Source organism: Myxine glutinosa, chromosome 9, assembly GCF_964187855.1.
Source record: "Myxine glutinosa chromosome 9, kmMyxGlut1.1, whole genome shotgun sequence".
Taxonomy (NCBI): domain Eukaryota; kingdom Metazoa; phylum Chordata; class Myxini; order Myxiniformes; family Myxinidae; genus Myxine; species Myxine glutinosa.
In genome coordinates, this window is record NC_136269.1 from 119,812,562 (window position 1) to 119,826,345 (window position 13,784).

Here is a 13,784-nt window from a genome sequence, read left to right on the forward strand (position 1 = left end):
TTAAAAGAGAGGCTGAGTAGGGTCGAGGATGATGTGGTTGAGCTTGAAAGTGGTTGGATGTCAATGAAAGCTAGTCTGTTGGGAGCCGTTGGTGAGGTATGTGGATGGACAAAAGGACCACCGAGGCACTCGGAAACATGGTGGTGGGATGATGAAGTTGGAAAGAGGATTGACGAGAAGAGGAAGAAGTTCAAGGAGTGGCAGAAGGCGAAGGGTACGGGAGCAGAAACAGCAGAGCATGAAAGTTATAAGGCAGCCAGGAAGGCTGCAAAGAAAGAGGTAGCAAAGGCGCAGGAGGCATGTAGGAAAATGTTCGGAGAACGCTTGGATTCGGAAGAGGGTCAGAAAGCAGTATTCAGGATTGCAAAGCAGATAGCGAAAGAGAGGTGTGATGTGATGGGGGTGAGCTGCTTGAAGGATGAAGTGGGACAAATCATTGTCGACCCAGATGGAATTAAAGGAAGATGGAAAAGATATATGGAAATGCTGTTGAATACAGAGAATGAATGGGATGGCAACATAGAGAGTAACCCAGTTTTAGGACCGGCAGAGAAGATAACTGAGAAGGAAGTTGAGGAAGCGATAAAAGCAATGAAGGGTAGAAAAGCGGGAGGGCCGACAGGAGTTGTGGGAGATATGTTGAAGGCAGCAGGAAGTTGGGGTGTGAAGAGAATGACAGAGATCTGTAATCTGGTGGTGAAAGAAGGCCGCATTCCAGTGGATTGGGAACTGAGTACCCTCGTCCCTCTATACAAGGGGAAAGGAGACCCTCTGGAGTGTGGCTCGTACCGAGCGATAAAGTTATTGGAGCATGGAATGAAGGTATTGGAAAGGGTGTTGGAGAGGAGGATAAGGAAGAAAGTGAAGATCGACGAAATGCAGTTTGGATTTATGCCAGGAAGAGGAACGACAGACGCGCTTTTCATTGTGAAGCGGTTGCAGGAGAAGTACATGGAGAAGAGGAAGAAGTTGTTTCTTGGGTTTGTTGATCTGGAGAAAGCATTCGATCGGGTTCCACGCAAAGTATTGACATGGGCATTGAGGAAGTTAGGAGTGGAGGAATGGTTGATCAGAGTAGTGATGGCAATGTACAAAAGAGCGCGCACAGCTGTAAGGACGAAGGACGGGAACAGTGGTGAGTTTGAGGTGAAGGTGGGAGTGCATCAGGGGTCGGTACTAAGTCCACTACTATTTGTAGCTGTGATGGAGGTGCTGGCTCAGAACGTAAAGGAGGGTTTACCGTGGGAGTTGTTGTATGCAGATGATCTGGTGTTGATTGCGGAAAGTATGGATGGACTGAAGGAAAAGATGAACACGTGGAAGGAATGTTTGGAGACAAAAGGTCTGAAGGTGAATATCGGAAAGACGAAGCTGATGGCAAGTGGTAAAGCATGTGGTGAGGTGGAAAGAACTGGGAAGTGTCCCTGTGTTGTGTGTAGGAAGGGTGTCGGAGTGAACTCCATTCAGTGTACAATGTGCGCTGAGTGGGTTCATCAAAAATGTAGTGGTCTGAGAGGGTCATTAACCAGTGTGGCAGCTACATTCAAATGTAAGGTGTGCACAGAGGGAGCTGCAGATGGAGGAAATGTTGAGTTGGATCTTGGAGACGGCGTGAAGCTGGAAGGTGTGAAAACATTTTGCTACCTCGGAGACATGCTGAATGGAGAAGGTGGGTCAGACTCGGCAACGGTTGCTCGAGTGAGATGTGCATGGAAGAAGTTTCGGGAATTGAGTGGCGTGCTGATGATGAGGGGAGTGTCGTTGAAGCTGAAGGGAAAGGTGTATGCTGCATTGATGTGTGAGAAGTGTTATGATTTATGGGAGCGAGACATGGGTAATGAACGTAGAGCAGCAACGAAGGTTGGAAAGGGTGGAAATGCGAATGGTTCGACGGATGTGCGGAGTATCGTTGAGAGAGAGGAAGACAAATGATGAATTGCGAAAGATGATGGGAATAGAGCCTGTGATTGATGCTGTGAAGAGGAACAGGTTGAGATGGTTTGGTCATGTGTTGAGGAAGGATGAAAGTGACTGGTTGAGAAGAGTGATGGAAATGAATGTAGAAGGAAGTAGAAGACGAGGAAGACCGAGAAAGACTTGGCTAAAGATGGTGGAAGAAGAAATGCGGGCAAGGGGGTTAACAAGGAGAGATGCAGAAAATAGGGCAAAATGGAGAAGATTGTCATGGGGACCGCAAGGCTAACCCCCGCTCTAGCAGGGAAAATGGCTTTTAAAATGCATGTTGTTGTTGTTGTTGTTGTACTGCAGCGAATATCACAGCATATAACTTGTCCTCGAAAATCCGAAGGGGTTGCGGTGCGCACCCCCTACAACATCCACACTCCCCCACCCCCCACCCCCACCTCTAGATCTGCCTATGGGTTGATTTCCCCACACTTTCATTTTCTGCATGCATTATGTGTCCAAAGTATGGCAGTTTCTGTTTCAGTATCAGCACTTATAATATCCAGTGCCTTCAGAAAGTATTCACAGCCCCTTGACTCTTTCACATTTTGTTGTTAGTCTAAATTAAGAATGGATTAAATTGAGGTTTTTTTTTTATCACTGATCAATGCATAATACACCATAATGTCAAAGTGGATTTTTTTTTGTAGAAATTTTTCGAAAATAATTAAAAACGAATTTGCTATGACACACCAAATTGAGCTCAGGTGCATCAAATTTCCTTTGATCATCCTTGAGATTTCTCTACAACCTGATTGGAGGTCACCTGTGGTTTGAGAATCTCTGGAAAGACTTGAAGCTTGCTGTTCACCGACGTACCCCATCCAACTTGGCAGAGCTTGAGCAAATTTGCAAGGAAGAACGGGGTAAAACTCCCAAATCTAGATGTGCAAGGCTGATACAGACATACCCAAGAAGACTCGAAGCTGTAATCGCTGTCAAAAGCGCTTCTACAAAGTTTTGATTCGTGGGGGGGGGGGGGGGGGGGGAGGAGTTGGGGGAAAGTCAGTCAAAAGTTGTGAATACTTTCTGAAGTCTAATTGCATTGTGCTCTAATTTATTCAAGCACTGATTTGCTTGCGTTTCTTGCCGTCCATGGAATTTTTAACATTAGTATCCAACACCACATTCCAAGCCTGTCAATCTTGTACCTTTCTTTATTCTTCACTCTCCACAACTCACATAAATACATTATGACTGGAAATGCCTGAGCATTCACCATATTTTGTTGGGTTTTTTTTGTCTTTATCTTTCCAGATCCTTATCAATCCTGACATTGCTGTGCTCCCTACCGTGAAACCGTCTATTAATTGCTCCTTGACATTTTCCGTTCACTTCAATCTTAGAAACAAGGAAGACGAAACTATCCACTATTTCCACATAATCGTCTCCAATCTGAGTACGTGGATATTCTCAGTTGTCAAGATTGTTATATTTTAGGTTTAAATAAAGACCAGCCTTTCACTTTCCTTCTTTAGTACTGTTTGCAGCAGTTTCATCAAGTCCTTCTTACTTTCTGCCAATAGAGTGGTATCGCCAGAGGGACAAATAGAATGAGACCTGGAAGAAGAAAGGACATGGAAGAAGAAGAAGAAGAAGAATAAGTAGGATACTTGAAGAAGGAGGACACAGGGTGAAGAACTATATATGGGCATCAAAAGCTCTGAGATTCATCAAAATATTTAATTGATCAAATATCAGTAATGCCTCATTTGTATGAGCAGTACTGTGTTGTAAGTTCCCTGCGCTGAATCGTTCTGCGCGCCCGGTTTGAATTGAGCTGTAGTTAGACCAGGGCCACACGACTTTTGAGCTCGTCATGCTTCGGTGTTGGCTTAGCGGCTAGGGTGCCAGCTTAGGATCCTAGGATCCTCAAGATCGGGAAGACATGGGGTGGGGTGCACTGCCTGCCTGAAACCCTGGAGGGAAGAGTTGGAAAGAATGGCCTCTGGAAGGTGGTTCCATAGATGGGAGAAAGGCGAAACAATGGAGATGAGGTGTGCATTCAGCCTGGATTCTGGATTTTGGAAGTGCTGGTGTTTCTGGGGAAGACCGTAAGACTGAAGGAGCAGGGGGTAGGCGGTGGGGGTAGACTGGATAAGAGGCGGTAGAAAAACAGACCAATGAACTGCTTGCGTTGTCAAAACAACCAACCTTGTATGAGTACTTCGTCCCCACCTCTTGGGATTGCAATAATGTTGAGAGATTGTGATTCCACAACATTAAAGAGAAACAGATGTGATGCTTGGGCACCAGCGCATAGATGAGAGCAGTAACAGTACTCCATTGAGTTGTGGAGAAAAGCATTGCCGACTTTGAGTAGCTTGGATTTTTCAAACAGACTTGGATTGATGAAGAATGGCCTAGTCTGCAGCTCGCTTTCGAGGCCAGCTTTTAGATTTTTATTTTTCTACAAGAGCAAGGCTAATGAAAGAACAATGTTAGATTGACATTGGGATAGGGTTACAACAATTGAGTACTACTGACAGGGGATAAACTAACAGGATATGGGGGTAGAGAAGGGGAGGGAAATAGAGAGCATGGGAGTAGAGATGGGGGGGGGGGGGGGGGAGGGGGAGGGGAGAGTTTGGACATCTCTTCCTGACAATATGGCTGTTTGATAAAACACGGAATTTTTTTTTCTCCTTGCAGATGCCACAGCTCAAGCCAGAGACGATCAGCATGACGGGTCTAAACCTTTTCCAGCAGCTATGCAGCTTGGCGCGACTTGCCAGCAGCGCCTATGATGGATCTTCGACCAGTGAGGTGATTCACCGAGCATACCAGCTTGGTTTATTGTGATGCTGTGAATCGTCATGGTGATGAAATTTTGATGTGGAGTCGAGCCTTTCTTTGTGCACTGAGTGAGGGGATGATTTTAAGTTCTGGGTGAAGGACCTTGAAATCCTGGCAGAGCATAGATTAACTCCTTTTTTTTGTTAAAATGGAAGGCTTTGAAGGCATGGATGTTTTGCACTTTTCCCAAAAAACTATAACTTTGCAAATTTGAACAACTGTGATATTTTTTTTCTTTTTCAAACGAATAAGTAGTCTTGATGCTTGGCTGGGTTATTGAACTTAGTATTACAATTCACTCATTTTGGATGGAGTTTGGCCTTGCGCATAGATTGTAGAGAATTCTAGACTCATTTGACACATGTGCACAAGTTTGTGAAAGCCATAAAGGTGAGTCGCACCTGCTTGTCCTCTTTGCTTTATCTTGGTTTATCAGACTACCACACAATTAAATATGTTTTGCCATAAGTATAATTTTCATGGTTAGTTTGAGTGGTTAGGTAGAGATGAGAGAATACTGCCGAGTCTACCGACATGATATAGATGTACAAGACATGGGAGAAGCAGCTGTGTAGAGCCACATGGCCAGTACGGAAAATGTTAAAACGTACCACATCTGTCACCTGTTCAGAGTGAAATATATTTGGTATATACTACAGGGTGTCCCATAAGTCTGGAACCATAGGGCAAAATAAGTGATTCATGATTTTTTCGTTTAAGAATTATTTTTTTCATGATTTTTAGCTCACCTGGAACGAAGTTCAGGGGAGCTTATGCAACGGCGCATTGTCAGTTCGTCCGTCCGTCAGTCTGGAAACACTTGAAACTTCTTCTCCGAAACCGCTTATGGGATTGCGACCAAATTTGGCACAAATGATACTTGTTATGTTGTGGCTAAAGTTTGTTCACGGCATTAAAAAAAATCTACCCCTTTAGGGGTCTACAGGGGGTTGCCCCACAAAATAGGTATTTGCTTTCTTCTCAGAAACTACACACACTATTTCGATGAAACTTGACCACAACCTTCACCACCCGTGATATACCAAAGTATGTTCACGGCATTAATATAAAATCTACCCCTTTAGGGGTCTAAGGGGGGTGGGGGTATCCCCAAAATAGGTATTTGCTTTTTTCTTTGAAACGACACACGCAATTTCGATGAAACTTCACCACAACCTTAATCACCCATGATGTACCAATTTTATTGTTCAAGGCATTAGAAAAATTGGGGTCTTAGGAGGTATATGGGGTTCGGGTTCGGGGGAGTTGCCCCCCAAAATAGGTATTTTTTTTTCTTTGTTTGTTTAAAGTCTTATGATTATGTTAGTATGATTCTACATGCTGCCCTGTCTTTTAGCAACCATTGAAATTGATTTAAAATACCCTGAGTCGGTGCAGTATACTGTTTATTCTACCAGGTGAGCGCCAGAGGTATTGCTCCTATATTTTTCGTTTCTTGCAGGTGTCCATGATGTCGCCGAGTAAGGAAGAATGCATGCAGGTAATCCTGATCGTTGGAAATCAGTCATTGGGAGGTCGCTGAGGAATTCAACAGAATGCATCCGGACCGCACGCTGATTACACACAGCTGTGTCAGCAAACTGGTAGCAAAGTTCAGGGAAACGGGATTCATAGGATATAATCCATGCAGTGGACCTCCGAGGATATTCACCGACGACCACACAGCTACTACCATCCTCGCTCATTTCACGAAAAGCCACAAAGGGTCTCTTAGGCAGTTGTCCGCTGAGACAGGATTGTCGGAAAGCAGTATCCACCGCATTCTTCAAGCACACAAATGCCATCCTTACAAACTTCAAATCCTGCAGAAATTAAGTGATGATCCAGACCAATGGATGGAATTTTGTTTGGCTACGGAACAATGTGCTCAAAATTCCGATTTTCCATCCCCCATTCTGTTCAGTGATGAGGCTGCTCTTTACACAAATGATAAGGTGAACTGACAAAACACCCGCTAATGGTCGCAAGACGACCCTCACTGGTTTACTGCTCAAAGGACCAAGGTGCTGCTTGTGTGATGGTGTCGCATTTGGAAAGACCGCATCATAGGCCACTTCTTTTTGATGGCACAGTCACAGGAGACTCCTACTTCTGTATGCTCAACGAGGAAGCATCCCCCAGTGTCTTGAACGCTGATGGGGATTTCCCAACATGGTTGCAGCAGGATGTCGCTCCTGTCCATTACAGCATTTGCCGAAGAGAGCGGCTGAACGGCAATTCCTTGTTCATTGGATAGGACATCGAGGGATTGTGGAGTGGCCGGTGAGGTGCCCCGATCTGAGCCCGTTGGATTTTTATCTCTGGGGTCACTTGAAGGCGTTGGTCTATGCGGAAAAATTCATTAGCGACATTAGCGACGCATGTAACACCATCACTCCTGACACCATTCGCCGTGTGACTGCTGACTGGATACATCGTCAGCATTTTTGTACCAATCATAATGGCGGGTTCATTCTGTGAATACAAGCCGTTTTCATGATTTTGCCCTGTGGTTTCAGACTTATAGGACATCCTGTCTTTTTATTTATATATATATATATATATATATATATATATATATATATATATATATATATATATATATATATATATATATATATATATATACATATATATACAGTGGAACCTTGACTTACGAGTTTAATTCGTTCTGTGACCGAGCTCGTAACTCAAATTGCTCGTATCTCAAATCAAATTTCCCCATTGAAATGCTATTAATCCGTTCCAGCCCGCCAAAAACCACACCAATTTTTTTTTAAATATACAGTATATATAAAAATATCTCGCGCTTTATATTTCACCTGTATGCAGCATACAAGTTGGCAGGATGGCCTGGACTGGAGGTACGCACACTTGACTCTAAAGTCTAAACTGTCCAGCCTGGGTTTGAATCCCGACCCAGCTATAACCTGTCATGGGTGAATCACAGGCAGGGTGATTCATCAATGTGTGTACCGCTAAACTGGGCGCCCCGTTTGCGTCCCATTAGTTGTTGGATGTTAAGGATCTCACCGTGTTTTCCACAAAGAGAAGGCGAGCTATCGCCGGCACTCTGAACAAGTTGTGGCCTGGCATGGCATGAACATGAAAACATGAACATGAACATGAAATGTTCGACATGAACATGAAATTTTACAAAATAACCAAAATGCGAAAACAAAAATGCAGCGCTATACGACAGAGATACTGTACGTGCACGGCAAGATAACCACGTGACCAGAACCCACCTGGCGGCAAAACTCAAAATAACCAACATGCGAAAACAAAAATGCAGCGCTATACGTCAGAGATACTGTACTTGCACGGCAAGATAACCACGTGACCGGGTGGCGAAAGCTCGTAACTCGGATCTCGGCTCGCATCTCAAAGCAATAAACCGCCCGAGCGACGGCTCGTATCTCGAAAAACTCGTAAGTTGGGGCACTCGTAAGTCAAGGTTCCACTGTATATATATATATATATATATATATATATATATATATATATATATATATATATATGTATATATATATATATAAATGGTTATTATATAGTAATAATAAATAGTAATAATAATTCATTTATTTTGTATAGCGCTTTTCAAGAAGCCCAAAGGCGCTTTGACAGAGTGGTCCCCTTCTCTCCCCATCTTGTCTTCCGCTCCCTCTTTTTGTATATTTTGTTTGTCTGGTTGATTTGTTTGTGAAATAAATGTTAGCTCTTTCACGAGCCTCGATTCAGTATACAAAAAAAAACAAAGAAAAAACATAATGCATAACAATACATGAAAACAACAATTGCAAGTAATGAATGCATTAGCTTAATTATATTAAATAATGGTTCATTTTCGTTCGCATTAACTTTCTCACCAGTTACTCCCAGTTGTTTTAATACAATCGGGAGAGTCTCACATACAGACTTGGCATTTAATATGGAATTTTTTTTTTCTTGACTTTGGTTTATTTTCTGAACTCAGTATATCAATCTGGTGAGTTTCTTTTATGCTTCGGTGATTTCTTTGTTGAAAGAACCATGTCACTGATTGTCTGTCGCAGCAAGAAGTCAATAACAGGATTATATCACAGGTGGCGTGACAAAATATACGGACAGGTACATTTGACGATTGGCTTCACAATCGGGTATATAAGGGTTGTTGCGTTCTGTATTCGTGGAAAACAACTGCTGCACGTCTATAAAAGTTATTGCCGCTTCCTCTGGAGATGGTCCGTCAACTCGACAATGCTATTTGTCATGGAGTGGTGGCTTTACGAAATTCCGGCATGAAACAGCGTGCTATTGCTCGGCAGTATGGCATCACTCAAGGTCATGTGTCAAAGATCCTGAAACGATATGCTCAGCGGGGTGTCCCTACTCCAATACCGAGGCCAGGACGTCCCCGCAGAACCACAAGGAGGGATGATTGCCAGCTGCTCCGGTTAGTCCGCAATGGCCGTACCAAGTCAGCTAATCGGCTTAGGGCTGAGTGGCAGCAACTGACAAATGTGCCTGTATCCAGAAGGCTAGTCAACCAACGACTGGTTCAAGCAGGCTATCGTGCCAGGCGTCCCCTGAGAAAGCCACGCCTGACCAGACAACACCGCCAGCGCTGATTGCAGTGGGCCAGAGAGCACCGTCAATGGCAGCCAGGACACTGGAATCGCGTGATCTTCAGTGACGAGTCTAGATTTCTGGTCTATTGTAAAGATGGCCGCGTCTGAGTGTGCAGACAAGTGCATGAAGCCTACAACGAAGATTGTATAGTGCCAAGAGTCCAAGCTGGAGGTGGTGGGGTGACCGTTTGGGCTGCTTTTCATGCAGGGGGCAAAACTGACCTGGTTGTTCTGAATGGAAACCTGAACCAGTTCAAGTACAGGGCCATTCTGGAAGAAACATTGCTTCCATTTGCTCGTGCAGCCTTTCGAGGAAACTTTGTCTTCCAAGATGACAATGCACGGCCTCATCGTGCTCGCATGATCCAACACTTTCTTGCTGATCGTGGTGTAGAGCATATGGAGTGGCCTGCCATGTCCCCGGATATGAATCCGATAGAGAACTTGTGGGCAGAATTAACGCGTCAAATCGACAACTTGGACCAGCAGGCTACCTCTGTGCGTGAATTGCAGCAGGCTATTGTCACTGCATGGCAAGCGATTCCTGTCCAAACCTTGGCAAATCTCGTGAACAGCATGCCTCAACGTGTACGTGCTCTCCTGAATGCTCGTGGGGGTTACACGAAGTACTGAACTGTAATTTTACTGTCCGTAATCCCAGTCGTAATTTAACTTTTGTTTTTGTTTAAAAAAAAATTGGCTAATGTGCAAAATAAAGAGATACTTCTGGAAAACGTACAGAAGTTCAACACTACTGTCCGTGAATTGAGTTTGATATCAGTTTACATCACTTTCAAGGATCAATTTATTTGCTTCGAAATGTCAAATGTGGTTTTTGTTTTTTTTAAAGGTCACATTAACAAAATCTAGAATAATTTCAACATAATTCCAATGAACTTTTGGTTCTAAGTCATCTTGAAAAGTAAGTTCACCCCCACAAAAAATATATTCCATATTAAATGCCAAGTCTTTAGTAAACCCAGCGACGCCCTACCAGCACCCATTCAGCAATGGGGGGTGAGCAGTGGAGACCTAACCTGAGGATCTGAATTTTATTGCATTGATCACCTAACCAGATGACCCATCATAATTTGGATCCATAAGAAACGGAATGTTGATGGCGACCATCTTGCTGTTCTGGGTTCATAATTCTGGGAAGCGTTGGCACATCAAGCAAGCTTCTGTGACTTTCCTCCCGAGCGTACAATCGTTACTGATGGAGCTCTGTTCGTGCGGGTTGCTATGCTTCCTTCCCTCTTCGCTTCTCACATTCAGGCCATTTGATCGAACAGATGCTGCATAACAAAAATCTGAACATTGTGGTGCACCATAACATACAAAATTTAAATATCTTCCAGGTTAAGGAACTGACTAAGTTTCTGCATACGACAGTGCGATAATACATATCAAAGCAGGATGGGACGTCCATCCAAGCTCCACTATTTTTATGAGAGACATAACGGGAAGTGCTGACTATTTAAAAGTACCCAAAGCAAATGACATAACTCAGTGCCACACTGCCACATCATTACATTTGTGTGAAAGCAAATGAGAATTTGACATTGAGGTGGGTTTGTAAAAACGTGTACTCTTGCACTTGCGATCTTGTGAAAAGTTCGGGTTCAGGTAAGAGAAAGATCAAAGTGAACAAAGTTTGCATTCACATCCAGGAAGGAAATATTCACCTCAAAACAAAGTTATATTCAAATACAAACCATGAAGAGTTCAAGCAAAGCAAATGATTATTTTTTACTTTAGTTGGTCCATCGTATGCTTATGTGCACACCGCATTACTTGGGATTTACCTGCACAAAGGAACTCTCTCGTTTTCTCTTGATCGTACTCTCTCTCTGCCCTCTTCCTCGCTTTGCTATCCTGTTTTCTAGGCAAGCTGGGCATATATCTGACATTCGGTTCTTGTGCCAGTTACTGAACTCTAGTTTACTGAATAATTACTTGAACACCTTGCATTACTTTTAAATTGCAAGATGTAGTTAGAACCCCTGCAAGTACATCTCTTGTTGGTCATGCAATGTTTGGGTTTTAAACCCGGCATGCTCATGTTTGTACTTAGGTGGATGTATATTTGATGCTCAACCACGTGTCTTACTCGCAGTGTCAGGTGCAGCCTAATAAGTTACATTTATTTTATGTGATTGTGCTTTTGAAAGGACCTGAATGGAAATTGTGTGCATTTTAGCCCTGTGGGATGGACCAGTTGTGGGGGATTGCTCTGCGGGCACAGAGGGCGGAAGTCAGTCGTGCTGCCATACAGTACATCAACTCTTACTACATCAGCGGTACTTACCACATGATTTCTCAGCACACTTTCTCTAAATGGTGTGGTTTTGGAGAGTGTATGCCTCACTGTTGCAGCGGTGTTGGCCATATTTAATGGATTTGCACAAGTTCAGCTTGTTTATTCCAATCCCTTTTCTTTGTCTATTTCTCTTTATATTCATGGCTATATCTATCTCCCACTTTATTTCCACAACCTATAGTTGATTCACTCGATTTCAGAAAAAAGATTCAGATTCAGGAAAAAAAGAATTCAGAAAAAAAAAATCAGATTCAGAAAAAGAGATTCACCCAATAAGTGCCAATTCACATTTATCTTCCCCTTAATACTTGCCTTTACAGCTCTGCCTTGCTTTTGACTCTCAATTGACATCTTTCATCCATTTGACGTTGTTTATTGTCATTGCTTTTCAAAGACCATTGCTACAGATGCACAGTAAACCTTTGTGACTTTCTGTGACAGTCTGAATCTTCACCCTGATCGCCCCACCCCTTCATTCAATGGGCATTGGAGTAATAGCTCACTGGAAGCCCTGAAATGTACATGCCAAGTTTGGTCAATATCGGCCAAAAAATGCAGGAAAATTTGGCAAACAAACAAACAAACACACAGACAACTAGAACAGCACTCGGTAGAACGCATACCCCTCCGCCAGGCCGAATGGTTTACGTTTTGTATCCCACCAATAGGCCAGATCTGGATTCGGACCTGAAGCAAAATCGAATCAGCTTGTTCTTGTCGCACAACCAACTCATCCACCTATTTTGTCATCACTCGTCCACACATTTTTGAAATATCATGGTATATATTGTTTGTTTGCTGTCTCTCAATAGTGAAGAATCATTTTTTTTAAAGTTATCTGATCCAGATCCAGATCCAGATTTGAATCTTCACCAAAATTTTGAATAAGTTTTTGAGATGTGCTATTTATCATTTTTGGCCCTATCTCTCATTCGTGAAGAATCGATTTTAAAAAATTATCGGGTCCGGATCTTCACCAAAATTTAATCCTTTCTTCCTTGTCACATACCCAACCTCTCCACCAAATTTTGGCTGAATCTGTCCACAACTTTGAGATATCCTTTTCACATATACAGACAGACAGACAGACAGACGAACAGACAGATATGGTGAAAACATAAGCTCTGCCCACCTTCGGTGGCGGAGTTAACTAGAACAGCGCTCAATCGAGTACATACCTCCACAATGCTCACCAGTTTACATTTTGTATCCCACTGATAGGCCGTACCTTTACCAAAATCTAATCAACTTGTTCTTTTCACATACCCAACTATGTCACAAAGTTTAGTCCGAATCCGTCCATAACATTTTGACATATCCAGCTATATATTGTCTTTGGCCCTATCTCTCAATGTTGAAGAACCACTTTTAAAATGATACAATTTGAATCTGCATCCGGACCGGAACCAAAATCTAATCGTTTTTTCTTGTCACCTAACCAACTCATCTACTGACTTTTGTCATAATCCATCCACAACTTTTTGAAATATCATCCTATTTATCCTATTGGTCCTATCTCAATGGTGAAGAAGAATTTTTTTAAATTATAGTATCCGGATCCTCACAAAAAATTGTCATACACCCAACCTGTCCACCAAATTTCATCCGAATCTGTCCCTAACTTTTTGAGATATCATACTCGCAGGCAAACAAAAAACAAACAAACAGGGGTGGAAACATAATGTGCATCCATGACCTTCGGTAGTGGAAGGAATTAAGTTCAATAAACTATGGATGTGCATGGTCTCATTTCTCGTTTGGATTTGGCGGATGACATTTATCCCGGAGATAATGTGAGTGTAGCTGCTCATTTGGTGCTGTCATTGTTTTGTGTTTCTCTGGCTTTTTTGTCTTCACTCTCTCTGGTATGTAAGAAACCAGATTCAGTGGTGTAATGGTTTTACACCATTGCAAAATTATTCTGTGTATGAGTGTCACTTCGAGTCTGGGAGGTTGGCAGTTCAAACCCAGCCGAGTCGTACCAGAGACTTAAGAAATGGTATGTGCTGCTTCCTTTCCTGATGTTCAGTTCAAGGATAGAGAACGGACAATCCCCATCCCTCATCGGTTGGCAACTATGCAGGGGAGGAGGA

At 43.0% G+C, this 13,784-nt stretch overlaps 1 protein-coding gene across 5 annotated transcripts in view; it reads left to right on the forward strand.

The window, feature by feature from the left end:
- USP34 (ubiquitin specific peptidase 34) overlaps positions 1-13,784 on the forward strand; it is a 235,166-nt gene that overhangs the window by 98,664 nt on the left and 122,718 nt on the right. For all 5 annotated transcript variants that reach the window (XM_068128379.2, XM_068128382.2, XM_068128381.2 and 2 more), the window contains exons 23-24: positions 4,618-4,731; positions 11,572-11,671. In XM_068128379.2, coding sequence (XP_067984480.2) covers positions 4,618-4,731; positions 11,572-11,671 — 214 coding nt within the window. The remainder of the gene's footprint in view (positions 1-4,617; positions 4,732-11,571; positions 11,672-13,784) is intronic.